Source organism: Herpailurus yagouaroundi, unplaced genomic scaffold (genome assembly GCF_014898765.1).
Source record: "Herpailurus yagouaroundi ecotype Mexico unplaced genomic scaffold, PumYag 208, whole genome shotgun sequence".
NCBI classification, from domain to species: domain Eukaryota; kingdom Metazoa; phylum Chordata; class Mammalia; order Carnivora; family Felidae; genus Herpailurus; species Herpailurus yagouaroundi.
The window spans coordinates 10,316,719-10,329,185 of record NW_024412439.1 but is presented as its reverse complement, the minus strand read 5'-3'; the positions used below and the strand labels follow the sequence as shown (position 1 = coordinate 10,329,185).

At 55.5% G+C, this 12,467-nt stretch overlaps 1 protein-coding gene across 4 annotated transcripts; it reads left to right on the top strand.

The window, feature by feature from the left end:
- Positions 1-3,632: 3,632 nt before the first annotated feature.
- On the top strand, positions 3,633-9,881 carry ATP1B2 (ATPase Na+/K+ transporting subunit beta 2). 4 transcript variants are annotated; one of them, XM_040453336.1, is made up of 9 exons: positions 3,633-4,365; positions 6,142-6,270; positions 6,516-6,620; positions 6,751-6,956; positions 7,184-7,240; positions 7,335-7,361; positions 7,753-7,773; positions 8,023-8,121; positions 8,233-9,881. In XM_040453336.1, the coding sequence occupies exons 1-9, from the start codon at positions 4,254-4,256 to the stop codon at positions 8,395-8,397; spliced, it is 921 nt and encodes a 306-aa protein (XP_040309270.1). In that variant the 5' UTR covers positions 3,633-4,253; the 3' UTR covers positions 8,398-9,881. The 4 variants fall into 4 exon arrangements, with proteins under 4 accessions (XP_040309270.1, XP_040309271.1, XP_040309272.1 ...); XM_040453339.1 differs by lacking the exon at positions 3,633-4,365 and adding an exon at positions 4,988-5,792; XM_040453337.1 differs by lacking the exon at positions 7,753-7,773.
- The last annotated feature ends 2,586 nt before the right edge of the window (positions 9,882-12,467 follow it).

Genomic DNA, 12,467 nt, shown 5'->3' with positions numbered 1-12,467 from the left:
TGTCTCTCTCTGTCCCAAAAATAAACGTTGAAAAAAAAATTAAAAAACAAAACAAACAAACAAAAAAAAAACCGAGTTTCTCCGTTCCGGGCAACCATCACCACTGGCCATCTCCGGATCTTTTCATCCTGAAACACCGAAGCTCTGTCCCCGTTAAATAATAACCCCCCACCCCCACGCACACACACACACACACACACACACACACACACACACACGCACCCACATCTGTGTGTTAGAGCCCGCTTCTTTCCTTGCTCTGGTCTCTGCTCAGGGCACGCAGACCTCATGACAGACCCTGGATGTGGGAGAGGGGCTGTGGGAGTTTTTCTTCCCTTCCCTTGTTTCTGGAGATGCCGGAGGCAGGACTGGGTTCCGGGAAGAGGTTGGTTCTTTGGCCCCCATTCCTTCCTTCCTTCCTTAGCCAACTTCCCGGTGAACACCGATGCTGCAGTGAATAGCAATGCTCCCTCCATCACACCCCTCCTCATGCTGACCCTCACAGGGGAAGATGTGCACGGAACGGCAGGTTCCACAGCCTTCCCCTGAAACGTACGGACGCGTTCATTCTTTTCCGAGGGTGTACAGGACAGAACTGAGCTAGCAGTCTGGAGGGCATCCCCAGGCCAGCGTCTGCCAGGCTGTGTGTGTTGAGGGTAGGGTCTAGGCCTCATCTCTCCAGATCGGACCTAGCTCATTTTGATTCCCCTTGTCTCATGGAGGAAAGGGCAAGTTGCTTCGGCGCAGTTTCTAGCAGAAGGAGGCATTCTATGTCCAAGTCCAATTCGGCAACCGGACGCTGTTTTCCGTAGCTCTGTGGAGTGCTCGGGTATAGAGGGTATATACGACAGGGTATATGAGACAGAGGCCTGTTCTCGAAATGCTTGCAACCTGGTTGAAAGATGAAATACCATAAGAGTCAGGGCGCCCGGGGGGCTCAGTGGGTTACGCATCCAACTCTTGATTTCGGCTCAGATTATGATCTCACGGTTCGTGGGTTCCGGCCCCGCGTCGGGCTCTGTGCTGACAGCTCGGAGCCTGGAGCCTGACTCAGATTCTGTATCTCCCTCTCTCTCTGCCCCTCCCCTGCTCATGCTCTGTCTCTCTCTCTCTCCCTCTCAAACATAAATAAACGTTTTAAAAAAAATCCAAACTATGCCCTTTGGCCTACAAGGACCTGTATGATGTGCCTACCTCTCGGATCTCTTGCTGCGTTAATCTTGCTTTCCCTCATTTGAAGCCCAGCTTTTGCACTTAGACTTTCCTCCTCCTGGAAGATTCTTCTCCTACAGTTCCCCGTGGTTCCTTGGGTTCCTTGGGTCTCACACTGAACGTTAGCTCTCCAGTAAGGCCCTCCCTGCCCATGCAGGGGCTCTCTGGCACATCACCCTGTTTTATTTTTTCTGCGTAATATGATACTACATTGTTTTAGTTGTTTGCTTGTTTTTTTCGTTTATTGGAATGAGAGTCCCAGGAGCACAGGGACCAGAACAGTGCCTGGCTCTAAGTAAAGGCTCATTAGATACGCACTGAATGAATGAATGGGAGTTGCGGCTGGACTCTGAAGGGTGGGCAGCCTTCCAGGACAAGGGAATGAAATGGACAAAGGTGTGAAGTCAGGAGTGAGCACAGCCTGTCCTAGGAGTGGCCGGGTCAGGCTCAGCTCCAGCAGAGGATCAGTTGGGTCCTAGAGGGAAAGGGGGCTGGGGACACAGGCTGGGGCTAGGCACTGGAATGCCCTGAGGCTTAGACAAAAGAATCAGGACTCCGTCCTGCACAGGGTGACAGGAAGCCAGTGAAGACCTTCGAGCTGAGGAGTGGCCTAATTAAAACTGTATCTGGAGAAAATTAATCCGGAGGCTGCAGAAGGGGCTAAGCAGAGCCCGGTGTATAATTTGCAGGACCCGGTCCAAAACGAGGATGTGGGATCCCTTGTTCAGAAGGCAGGAAAAAAGTGCCGCTCACGGTACCGAAAGAGAACATGTTTTCATTTCTTCCGTGGTTCTTTTCTCAACTTCTCATGGTGGTTTTTTTTTTGTTTTGTTTTTTTTTTGCTATTTAACGTTGTTTGAAATAAAGAAAAATTAACTTTTTCCTGCCCTCGGCTTACTAATGAGCACGGAAGGACTAGAAGCCAAAGGAATTATGGGCAGCTCAGCTTTTCCCTTTCCTTCCCTGTCATCGTCGTCAGCAGAAGTGGTTGGCTGAATCAGGAAACAGCGGGACCCAGAAAGGGGAGGAGAAGAAGAAGATGCCTCAGTCACCCGTGTCTCCTAGAAGGCCATTGCCTTCTAGGGTTCAAGGTCATTCAGCTGGACGCATAACACGCTTGCTGTGTCTTAACTCTGAGTCTTGCTGAGCTCGCACGCACGATGGGTCCACTGGAGTTCTACACCGGGCGGCCTCACGATGGCACGTTACATATATCTCCTCGCTCACACGCGTCCTCCATTGTCCTGTTGGACTTCACGCACAAATTGCCAAGTTCAAAGATAAAATTATGAAGAGTCACGAGATGGTGAAAGCACCAAACCAGCCACATGGGCCATTCTGAGTGGGAGCTTTGGTTGAACAGACCCCCAAGTCCGTACATCTGGGCTGGAGGGAGAGAATTTGAGGAGGAGGGCGAGAGTCAGAACCTGGCAGTGGTGAGGACTAGAGCCAAGGAAATTGGGTGAGAGGCCGAAGGAGAAGAAACCCCTCTCCAAGGCAAAGCGACAAGATCGGAAGAGAGATGAAAAGAGAGAGATCATGATTCTTAACTCGAGGTCTTTAGAGGCTCTTGTACCCCCCCCCCCCCAACTAGACTGTGGGTCTCTGGAGCCCCGTGAGAACTGCGAGGTTGCCTCCCCAGGGCTAGAGTTGCACAAAGTCTCTAACAGGTGCTCAAATGGGCCACGTCTGTGGACCCCAGTGGGCAAATGGGGAGGGGGAGTTCACACCTGGGGGTTGGGGGGAGACACAACACCTGAGGAGATCTGGATCCCGGCTGGGGTCTCCGGGCAAAGCTAGGGGCTAGGGATGTGGTGACGGGGAGAGTTGGGTGGGGACATGGGGAAGCCCCTAGGCTTGGAGAGAACCAGAGGCTGTGGGATTGGAGAAGGAGGTGTTGGGGGGAGCTGGTAGCGGCTCCCCCAAAGGGAATTTCCCTCCTGTGGTGGCCTCTCTCCATCCTGTGTGGCCTGTTCTAGCTTCCATCCCGGCGGGTCTAGCGCCCTGGCTGGTGCCTTCTGTTTTTCTTGGTCTCTGGCTCTTTCTCTATCCCTCTCACATTTGGCCCTGTCTGTCTCCGGATCTTAGTCTCCAACGGCCGGCCTGGGGCCCCTTCGCCGCAAAGATCGGCTTCCCTCTCCAGCTCTGTCTCTCTCCGGGGTTCCCTTTCCCTCCACTCCGCCCAGGCACGCCCTCCATCCCCTTCTTCCACCTGATCCAGTGTGGTACCTGGGCTGGGGGGAGGGGAGAGACCTCCGGGTCTTAAAGAGGCGGCAGGGGGGCGGACCCAATCCCTCTCTCCATATTTGCATATGCATGAGGTCGCCCGGGCCAGCGGCGAGGAGGCGGGGCTTCTGGGGGTGGGAAGGGGGCGGGCCCCCCACCGCCGCCGAGTATAAAGACTGCGTGCCGAGACCGCCGGCCCCGCACTGCTGAGGAGCGGAGCCTCCGCCCGGGGGACCCCCCATCCCTGGCTGTCCCCCAATTGCGCGTCTCTGCCCCACCCCCGCGGCCGAGCCACCACTGGTGTGGCGGTCTCCGCTTGGCGGAAGAGCCTTGAGCGGCCACCCGGTCCCTCCCCACGGCCTCTTTGCATCTTGGATTTCGGGGCAGCCCCCTCCCCCACCCCTCCCTTGCCTCCTTGCACCCCTATTTTTTCTGCGCCTCGCTCGGGTTTTGCAGCCGTCTGTTTTTGCATCCCTTTTCATTTTGTTTCTAGAAGGTTTGGGGGGTGAGGCTGCGTCGCACCCCTTCCTCTTTCTAACCTCCCCTGCTCTGACAGCCCCCTTTTCATCGGAGCCCGGGGGCGGGGTGGGGGGGCGCTAGGATCGGTGCATCCCACGCCGCGCTGCCAGCACCCCGCAGCGCGTGGCCGTGCACCCCGGAATTTGCAGCGGCTGCCCATCTGGGGAGGGTCTCCCTCGCCCCCGCTGCCTTCGCTCCCCGCGCGTTCCGGAGCGTGGCGGGGGGGCTTCTGCGCGCCGCACCCCAGCTTCTCCGCAGCCCCCCGCCCGGCGCGGGACTCGCCCCCCGCCGCCGAGATGGTCATCCAGAAGGAGACGAAGAGCTGCGGGCAGGTGGTTGAGGAGTGGAAGGAGTTCGTGTGGAACCCGAGGACGCACCAGTTCATGGGCCGCACCGGGACCAGCTGGGGTACGCAGGGCGGGCCGCGCGCGGGGCGGGGCGGGGGTCCTCCGGGCGACGCCCCGGGGGGGCACCAGGTCCCGCGGGCTCGGCCCCGGTTCCCTTCCCGGGTCCCCGGCGTCCTGCCCCCCCCCCCCCCCCCCCCCCCCGCCCTGCCTGGCTCCGGCCTGGGAGGGGGCCGAATCGCCGGTCTAATCTCCCCGGCCGGCCGCTGCGGAGGCGGAGAAAGTAGGTCACTGCCGCCTTCCCGCCCCCCGCGGAGCCCCCTCGCGCGGGGGGTCGCGGGCTCTGCGCGCGTGTCCGCGCCGCGGCGCTGCCGCTCCCTCTCCGGGCAGGTCCGCTGCACACGGCCGCCCCCCCCCTTCCCCAGAAGAGCGCCCCTTCCCTCCCTCTGGCTCTCACTAGCTCGCCAAGCGCGTCTATTTTTAGCTCGTGCCCATCCCCTGGACCCTGGGAACATTCATGAGGGGGCGGGTCTTGGAGAGGTGGGGGGGACCGCGGGGGGGGTGCTCTTCACAGCGGAAGTTGTCAGTATCCCGCTGCTGTTTGGAGCTTTCTCTGTGGCTGCTTTGTGGGTGGGGGGCTGTTGGAGAGGGGTGGCCCTGGGAGGTTTTGGAGGTTGGATGTTCGGCTCCGATGTCGCAGGCGGAGGGAGGAGTGGTCACCAGTGGTGAGACGTGCGCATACATCATCCGGCAGAGTGTCCAGACCTTCCCAACCCACAGCGGGACTGCGAGACTCGGGTGTAGAGGGAGTTGTCCCCAGGCGAGGGTCTGGTGCTGGGCTTGAGTGCAGGTGAAGGGTGGCATTCTTCCAAAAGGGATTGTTAAGCTTGGGAGGTCAAGCGTAGGGGACCCTGTTGTGACACAAGCTACATTTCCTCCACACCGGTTGAACACTGTTCCCATCAGCCCACCCACCAGGGCAGTCCTCGCCTTCAGGAAACTGGGGAGTCCAGTCCCTGGGGTTGAAGGGATCCGTGATGGCTCGGCGAAACCTGGAGAAGCTTCACGGGGACAGTGTCGTCTGAGATAGAAGGACGGGGGTTCCTGGGTGGTGGCAACAACAGACACTTAGGCTGAGGAGTGACGGGGTTACATGTCACATGCAGCAAGGACCTGCTCCCCGCCCGGAAGCCTCCGGGACATTCTACCTTTGCTCAACCGCCTCTCCCCGGGTGCTGTGCGTGAACTGGGGGGTGGGGTGACCGCTGAAGGTTCGGGGCGGCTCTGAGAGATTTCGTAGCTAGACGGCAGCTGCGTCCAAGGTGCCACTTCTGTGGGGCGCCAGGAGAGAGAAGAGTTTGCTGTCTGAATGTGAGGGTCCGCGCTCTGAGGGGCGGGGTGAGAGTTTGGTTGCGAATGGTGGCCAGGGCCAGCTTGGAAACTCATCGCGCCGGACAGCTTTAAGCACGAGGACCCATGGAGCAGTAACAGGTGCTGTGCCTTTGTAGGGCCGCGAATGGTTGACAAGTTGGGAACGGAATCCGATGCCGAATGACCGCGGCCTGTACTTGGGGTTGGCCCAGCAACGAGAAGTTAGGTCTCTTGCGGCCTCCACGAGGCTGGGCTTCACTATGGGACCGGAGGGGGCGGGGGGTCATGGCTGGACGCCAGACACCAGGGCCTGCTTCCAGCTCGTCTCATTTTGCTCTCAGGGGCAGGCTCTCAGATGTCCCCGAGACTCTGTGACCCGTCCGGGTGCAGAACGTCTGAGTGGGAGAGGGGTCTGCGGGGATAGGTGAGGTCATCTTGGAACCCGCTGACCCTGTTTCCTCCCCCGCAGCCTTTATCCTCCTCTTCTACCTCGTCTTCTACGGCTTCCTCACGGCCATGTTCACCCTCACCATGTGGGTCATGCTGCAGACGGTCTCTGACCATACCCCCAAGTACCAGGACCGACTGACCACACCGGGTGAGTGATGCGGCTTCTGATGACCCGGTTACCACGTGCGGGGAAGTCCTTGAAGTCTGCCTCCTTCCCGTTTCCCGCAGCTGAGAGCTTTGTGATCTGGGAAGGTGCTGTGGGGTCACAGGAGATCTCCCCTTGTCCCCACCCCGTCCATCACCCTGCTGCTCTCTGTGTCCGGCTTCCTCCCTCCGTGTGTGGTCCCTCGTCGGATATGCAGACGTATACGTATATCCACTTGTCTGGTACAGGCTTGATGATTCGCCCCAAGACTGAGAATCTTGATGTCATTGTCAACGTCAGTGACACTGAAAGCTGGGACCAACACGTTCAGAAGCTCAACAAGTTTTTGGAGCGTGAGTGAGGGGCCGCTGATGTGGCCGTGCAGGGGCTTGGGCAGGCGATGGGGGACCCTGGAAGCAGGACATTGGCCCCGTGACTCTCTCTCTCTCTCTCTCTCTCCCTCTCTCTCCCCCGCCTCCTTAGCTTACAACGATTCCATCCAAGCCCAGAAGAATGACGTCTGCCGCCCTGGGCGCTATTACGAGCAGCCAGACAACGGAGTCCTCAACTACCCGAAGCGTGCCTGCCAGTTCAACCGGACCCAGCTGGGCGACTGCTCTGGCATCGGGGACCCGACCCACTATGGTTACAGCACCGGGCAGCCCTGTGTCTTCATCAAGATGAACCGGGTACGGGTGACCTTGGTCACCAGGGAGAATGAAGGAGGGGGCTGCGGCCATCATCTGCGGGCAGTTGCTTCCTTTCACTGGGGCGATCTGGGGAGGTTTGAGCGGCTTCGAGAACCAGAGGCGTGGGGCCATGGGAGGCCAGGTTCTGCGGAGGGGGGGGGGAGGCTGGACACGTGTGTCTTCGCCACCTTGTTTCTCTAACTCCTCGTCCTCTCTCTTCATTCCAGGTCATCAACTTCTACGCGGGAGCGAATCAGAGCATGAATGTTACCTGTGTGGGGAAGGTGAGTTTGTGGGGCCCTGTCCACCTGCCCGTCTGTTTGCCTTTCTTGGCCTGCACGTAATTCACTCGTGTCTTTCTGTCTCCTTTGCTGTCAGAGGCCCCGTCACTCTAGGGACAAGGGGGTAAGAGGGCGTGCCAGCGTGGCTCCAACTCCCAGGGGCTCCCACCACTCTTGCTTCTCTGTAGATGCTCTCGCGTGGATAGACACCCACCTCTCTGAGCCCACCCAAGCCTCGGCCTCTGCTTCTATGCCTGACCCCTTCCACCTTCTCCAGTCCCTGATCACCGTGTCTTCCGCTCCCCCTCCCGTGTCTCCCCTTGCTCTTCAGTTCTTTTTAGGTTTCTGGTAGTTAGGGCCACCTGCCACCACTCAGTTGTCCTGGGAACCCTGCGGCCCCCTCCTCTGTCCTCTCTAGAAACTTCCCGTCCCCCTTTACACACGCGCACGCACACGCCCTCCCTTTCCTTCCGAGCCCTTACTCACTTATCTGTTCTCTCTTGGCTCTGCTCCAGAAACCGATTGCTGAGACCGGGGTAAGAAGGTGGCGTGGGAGGATAAGTGGGCGGCTCCAGGGTCATTAACACCCTTCAGGACTTCCCAGTCTGACGGAGAGACAGGAGAGCCCCTCCTGCACACAGGCACACACAGACTCACAGCCCAAGGGAAGCAGATTGGAGCCAGAAATCACTTGGGGCGAAGGAAGAGTAGAGGGCAGTCTGGAGAGCTTCTGGGTTCCTGCCACCCCTAACCCGCTCTCCCCCTACCCTCCTGCTCCCCCACAGCGGGACGAAGATGCTGAGAACCTCGGCCACTTTGTCATGTTCCCTGCCAACGGCAGCATCGACCTCATGTACTTCCCTTACTATGGCAAAAAGTTCCACGTAAGTTTCGTGGGAGGCCCGGCCCTGTGGCTCCTCCCGGGGAGCGGGGTCCTTGGGGAGGAGGCTGGAGTTGCCAAGGGCCTGGACCTGTGCTCTCCTCCTCTGGCCCAGGTGAACTACACGCAGCCCCTGGTGGCCGTGAAGTTCCTGAACGTGACCCCCAACGTGGAGGTGAACGTAGAATGCCGGATCAATGCCGCCAACATCGCCACAGACGATGAGCGGGACAAGTTCGCGGGCCGCGTGGCCTTCAAACTCCGCATCAACAAAACCTGAGGCCCCTTCCTCCTGCCCCCACCTCTTTCCTATGGATGCCTCTGGAATGTCCCTGACCCTGCCTGATCCCTCCCTCACCTGCCCCAAAGGTATTTTTTATAACAGAGCTATGACTTGTCTGAGCCTCACGCCCCTTTTCTTTACTTGTGAACCCAGCCTGATGGCCGTTGTGGTCCCCTGACTTCCCTCCCGTCTCCACCCTCCCCTCCGGATTCCAGCTCCGTCAGAGGCAGGGAGGCAGGAACCCAGGAAGGCCGGCCCGAGGAGCTGGGGGCCGTTCTAGTTCTGGTTTAGCTGTGAGTGTGTCTCCACCCCTGCTGTCCCCAGAGAGCAATAGAAAATGCCTGCCTGCCCGCCCACCTGCCCACCTGCCTTCACCCTCATCCACCTCCCCCCCGCCCCCCCATCTCCTTCCATCCCTGGTTTGCAGACATGAACGTGGCCCTCCATTCACCTTCCTCTGTCTCTCCCACGCTTTCTGCCTCGTCGACACCGTCACCGTCTTGGTGGCTTCTGACTTTATCCGGCTCCTCTGGCATCGGCAGGGGTGTCCCCATGTCCCCTCCATCCCCGTTCCCTCCTCTGCACGACAGCTGTCTGTAACTGAGGACGAGGTGGCTCGGTGGCCTTTTCCCTGTCTTCGGGCACATTTTTCTCCTCACCCTGGGGTGACTGGCGTGAGCTGGGGACGAGGGTCTGGAAGAGGAGTCCCTGTTGGTTCTTCTTGAAAGTTCTCTTCCTGTCACCCAAACAGGCACTCCTCGGAGGGATGGGGTTGACCTAGGCTGAACATCCACTTTGTTTTTTTGCCGCCGACGGCTCACTGTCTCCCTGTTTGTTTTCCCAGAATATCCTTCAAGCTCCCTTTCCCCAGAGCGCTGGGGGAGGGCAGCCATTTTGGCTGGGTCCCCAGTGGCCACCTTGGAAACGTCAGCTGGCTATGGGACTGTTTCACCTCCTTCCCCTGGGCCCGGAGCCACCCCCCCCCCCCCCCGCCCCTCCTCCCTCTGGCTTCTCTTAGCACGTTATCAACTAATCACTAGCTCCTCCCCTCTCCTCTGCCTCTCGGCCTAAACGCTGCCAATAGCCCCCCAGTCTAGGCTCTGAACTTCTCGGCCCATCTCCTTCGGGACCCCTTGGCGTTTTTAAACGACCCCGTAGTGCCCATAGAATGTCACATGAGGGGCCTCTGGTGTTCTTGAGTGATCGTGCCCTTCATTTCTGCCCTCTCTAACTCCCCATTTCTTTTCTGACCCTGCAGCCTCCACACCGCCCCCCCCCCCTTCAGATGGACCCTTCCCTCCTCCCCTCTCACTGGATCTGAGTCTCTTCCCTTGGGGTCCCCCATGTTTTCCTGCATTCCCCTCGCCCCAGTGGTCTCTCTCTGCAGTTATTTAATGCCTGTGTCAGATCTACTGTAAAAAGAGGATAAAGTACAATAGAATGAGAGCAATTATATATATAAATATATATCACACACGGAACCCTGCGTATGGGTTGTTCCTTTCTGAGCATTCGGAAGAGCTCTGGGAAGGGGAGGGAGGCGATCTGGGTGATTTGGGGGTCGCCTGGGCCTCGGGGGTCCTGCTTCCCAGCTTTGACTTCATCCATTGTCCAAACGTCTACCTTCCAGATCGCTCCTTCTTTCATACTGTCTTTGAGATGGCTCAGAGCAAGAGAGGCAGGAAGCCTACATCCCTTTGTTGGGCGATACTTACGAAGTGCCTACTGTGTGCATTCTAGGCGCCGTGAAGATACACTTATGAAAGAGACAGACTTCCTGCTCCCAAGGAGCTCCCCAGTTTAACGGGAGAGGTGAGGAACACACGAGAAACTCTCCTGCCAGGTAGACCTAAACGTGCCTCCAGGGAGGGGAGGAAGCCAGTGAGGAGAATATTCAGAGCGGTCAACGGGCTTTCTTTCTACTCCGGGGCTTCCAATGGCAGGTTTCTTAGAGCCTTAAAGGGTGGGGTGGTTGGGGAGAGAGAATAGCCTCAGCAAATGCCCTGGGACATGGAAAGTGGACCGGAAGAAACAGATCTCAAAAAACAATGTGAACCGTTAGGACCCTGATTGGGGGTGAAAGTATACACACAAGCGTAGGAAAAAAAAAAAAAAAAAAAAAAAACAAAGGGACAGACAGGTGCACAGAACGGTGTTTACTGTGACATACGTGGATGGGTTTAGAGCTACTTTTTATTTTCTTGGGCTTTATTTTTTGTTGGTTTGCTTGCAACGAGTTAGGATTTGCCTTGCAAGATAGCTTTATTGCACAAGCATCCGTATACACGATTTCATCACGAATGAGTTGTATACGCACACGCGAATGCACGCGCACAACCTGCTGGGGTTTGCTCCTTATCATGCCGGAACTGGATCCTATCATACCCACTTTTGTGCATTTCACTGTTTTTCACTCAATAAATTTTCTTGTGCCGTTACGTCACCTGGTAGAGCTCGAATGCATATATTTATTTATTGATTTATTTAATTTATTAAAATTTTTTTAATGTTTATTTATTTTTGAGAGAGACAGAGACAGAACGCGAGTGGGTGAGGGGCGGAGAGAGAGGGAGACACAGAATCCGAAGCAGGCCCCAGGCTCCGGGCTGTCAGCACAGAGCCCAATGTGGGGCTTGAACTCATGAACTGTGAGATCATGACCTGAGCTGAAGTCGTATGCTCAACTGACTCAGCCATCCAGGAGCTCCAAGGGAAAAAAAAAAAATTTTTTTTTTTAATGTTTATCATTTATTTTGAAAGAGAGAGAGACAGGGGAGTGAGCAGGGGAGGGGCAGAGAGGGAGGGAGAGAGAGAATCCCAAGCAGGGTCCACGCTATCAGCACTGAGCCCGACGCGGGGCTCAAACTCATGAACTGTGAGATCACAACCTGAGCCGAAATCGAGAGCCAGACTCTCAACCAACCGAGCCATGCAGGTGCCCCATACGCCAAGCTATATTCATTTGATTTCGGTCGTTTTAAGTGTGTTTTCCGTTACCATAGGAAAGTAAGTAGTTTCCCTCCATCCATTCTTTTTTTTTTTTTTTTTTTTTAGTAATCTCTACATCCGACACAGGGCTCAAGCTCATGACCCCGAGATGTTTAAAACATTTATTTATTTACTTTTTAAAAAGGTAATCTCTACGCCCAACATGGGCTTGAACTCATGACCCTGAGGTCAAGTGTTCGTGCTGTTCTGAGCCAGCCTGGTTCCCCTCTCTGTGACTTTTTGAGAAGATAAAAAATATTTATCTACTATCTACCTTATTAAATTCTAACTCCAAGAGTTGTTTATTATGGTCTCTAGAGTGCTTAGGCGCATGGTCCTATGATCAAAAAGGCAAAGAGATACTTAACCAGTGTTGTTTTCTCTCTTTCTTTGATCCTCTTGAATGCATTATAACATTGGCCGTATGCATCCCTGTATGGTTCTTTAATCGAAATTCTCTTAGTGTTTAGCCATTAGGATATCTCCTTGTATTCTTAATTTTTTTTGAAGCAATGGATGCTGACATTTAATCAAATTCCTTTCAGCATTTCTCGACAGGATCCTATTTTTCTTCCTTAGTTTGTTAATGTCACGAATTTTGTTGATAGCTTTCTCTACAAAATCAACTTTGTGCCCCCGGAATGAACCTTTACTTACAGCGTTAGTCTTCTTTTAATTCATCAATGTATTCTGATACTATGTTGAGAGTTTTGCTTCTAAGTTAATTTAGCTTCTAGGTTTTTACAGTCTTTATTATCAGGTTTTATATTAATGAAACCACAACTTTACATAAATTGGAGATTTCATTCTTTTCCTGTGGCACAGAATAGTTTAAGTTGCATTGGACCAATCAATGGGCCTTGCTGTGTTTTCAACAAGCCCTTGAGTTTTTTAAAATTATTATTATTTCATTTTTAAGTAAACTCTACGCCCAACGTGGGGCTCGAACTCATAACCCCGAGATCAAGAGTCACATGTTCTGACTGAGCCAGCCAGGAGCCCCTTCTTTTCCTTTTATAAATTTATCTTTTTTCTAAACTCCTGCTTTTGGGGGTGCCTGGATGGCTCAGTTAGTTGAG

Coding starts and splice junctions, on each gene's coding strand:
- ATP1B2 (XM_040453336.1), top strand. CDS start 4,254: ATGGTCATCCAGAAGGAGACGAAGAGCTGCGGGCAGGTGGTTGAGGAG. Junction 7,774..8,022: donor AACCGATTGCTGAGACCGGG/GTAAGAAGGTGG, acceptor GCTCCCCCACAG/CGGGACGAAGATGCTGAGAA. Junction 8,122..8,232: donor ACTATGGCAAAAAGTTCCAC/GTAAGTTTCGTG, acceptor CCTCTGGCCCAG/GTGAACTACACGCAGCCCCT.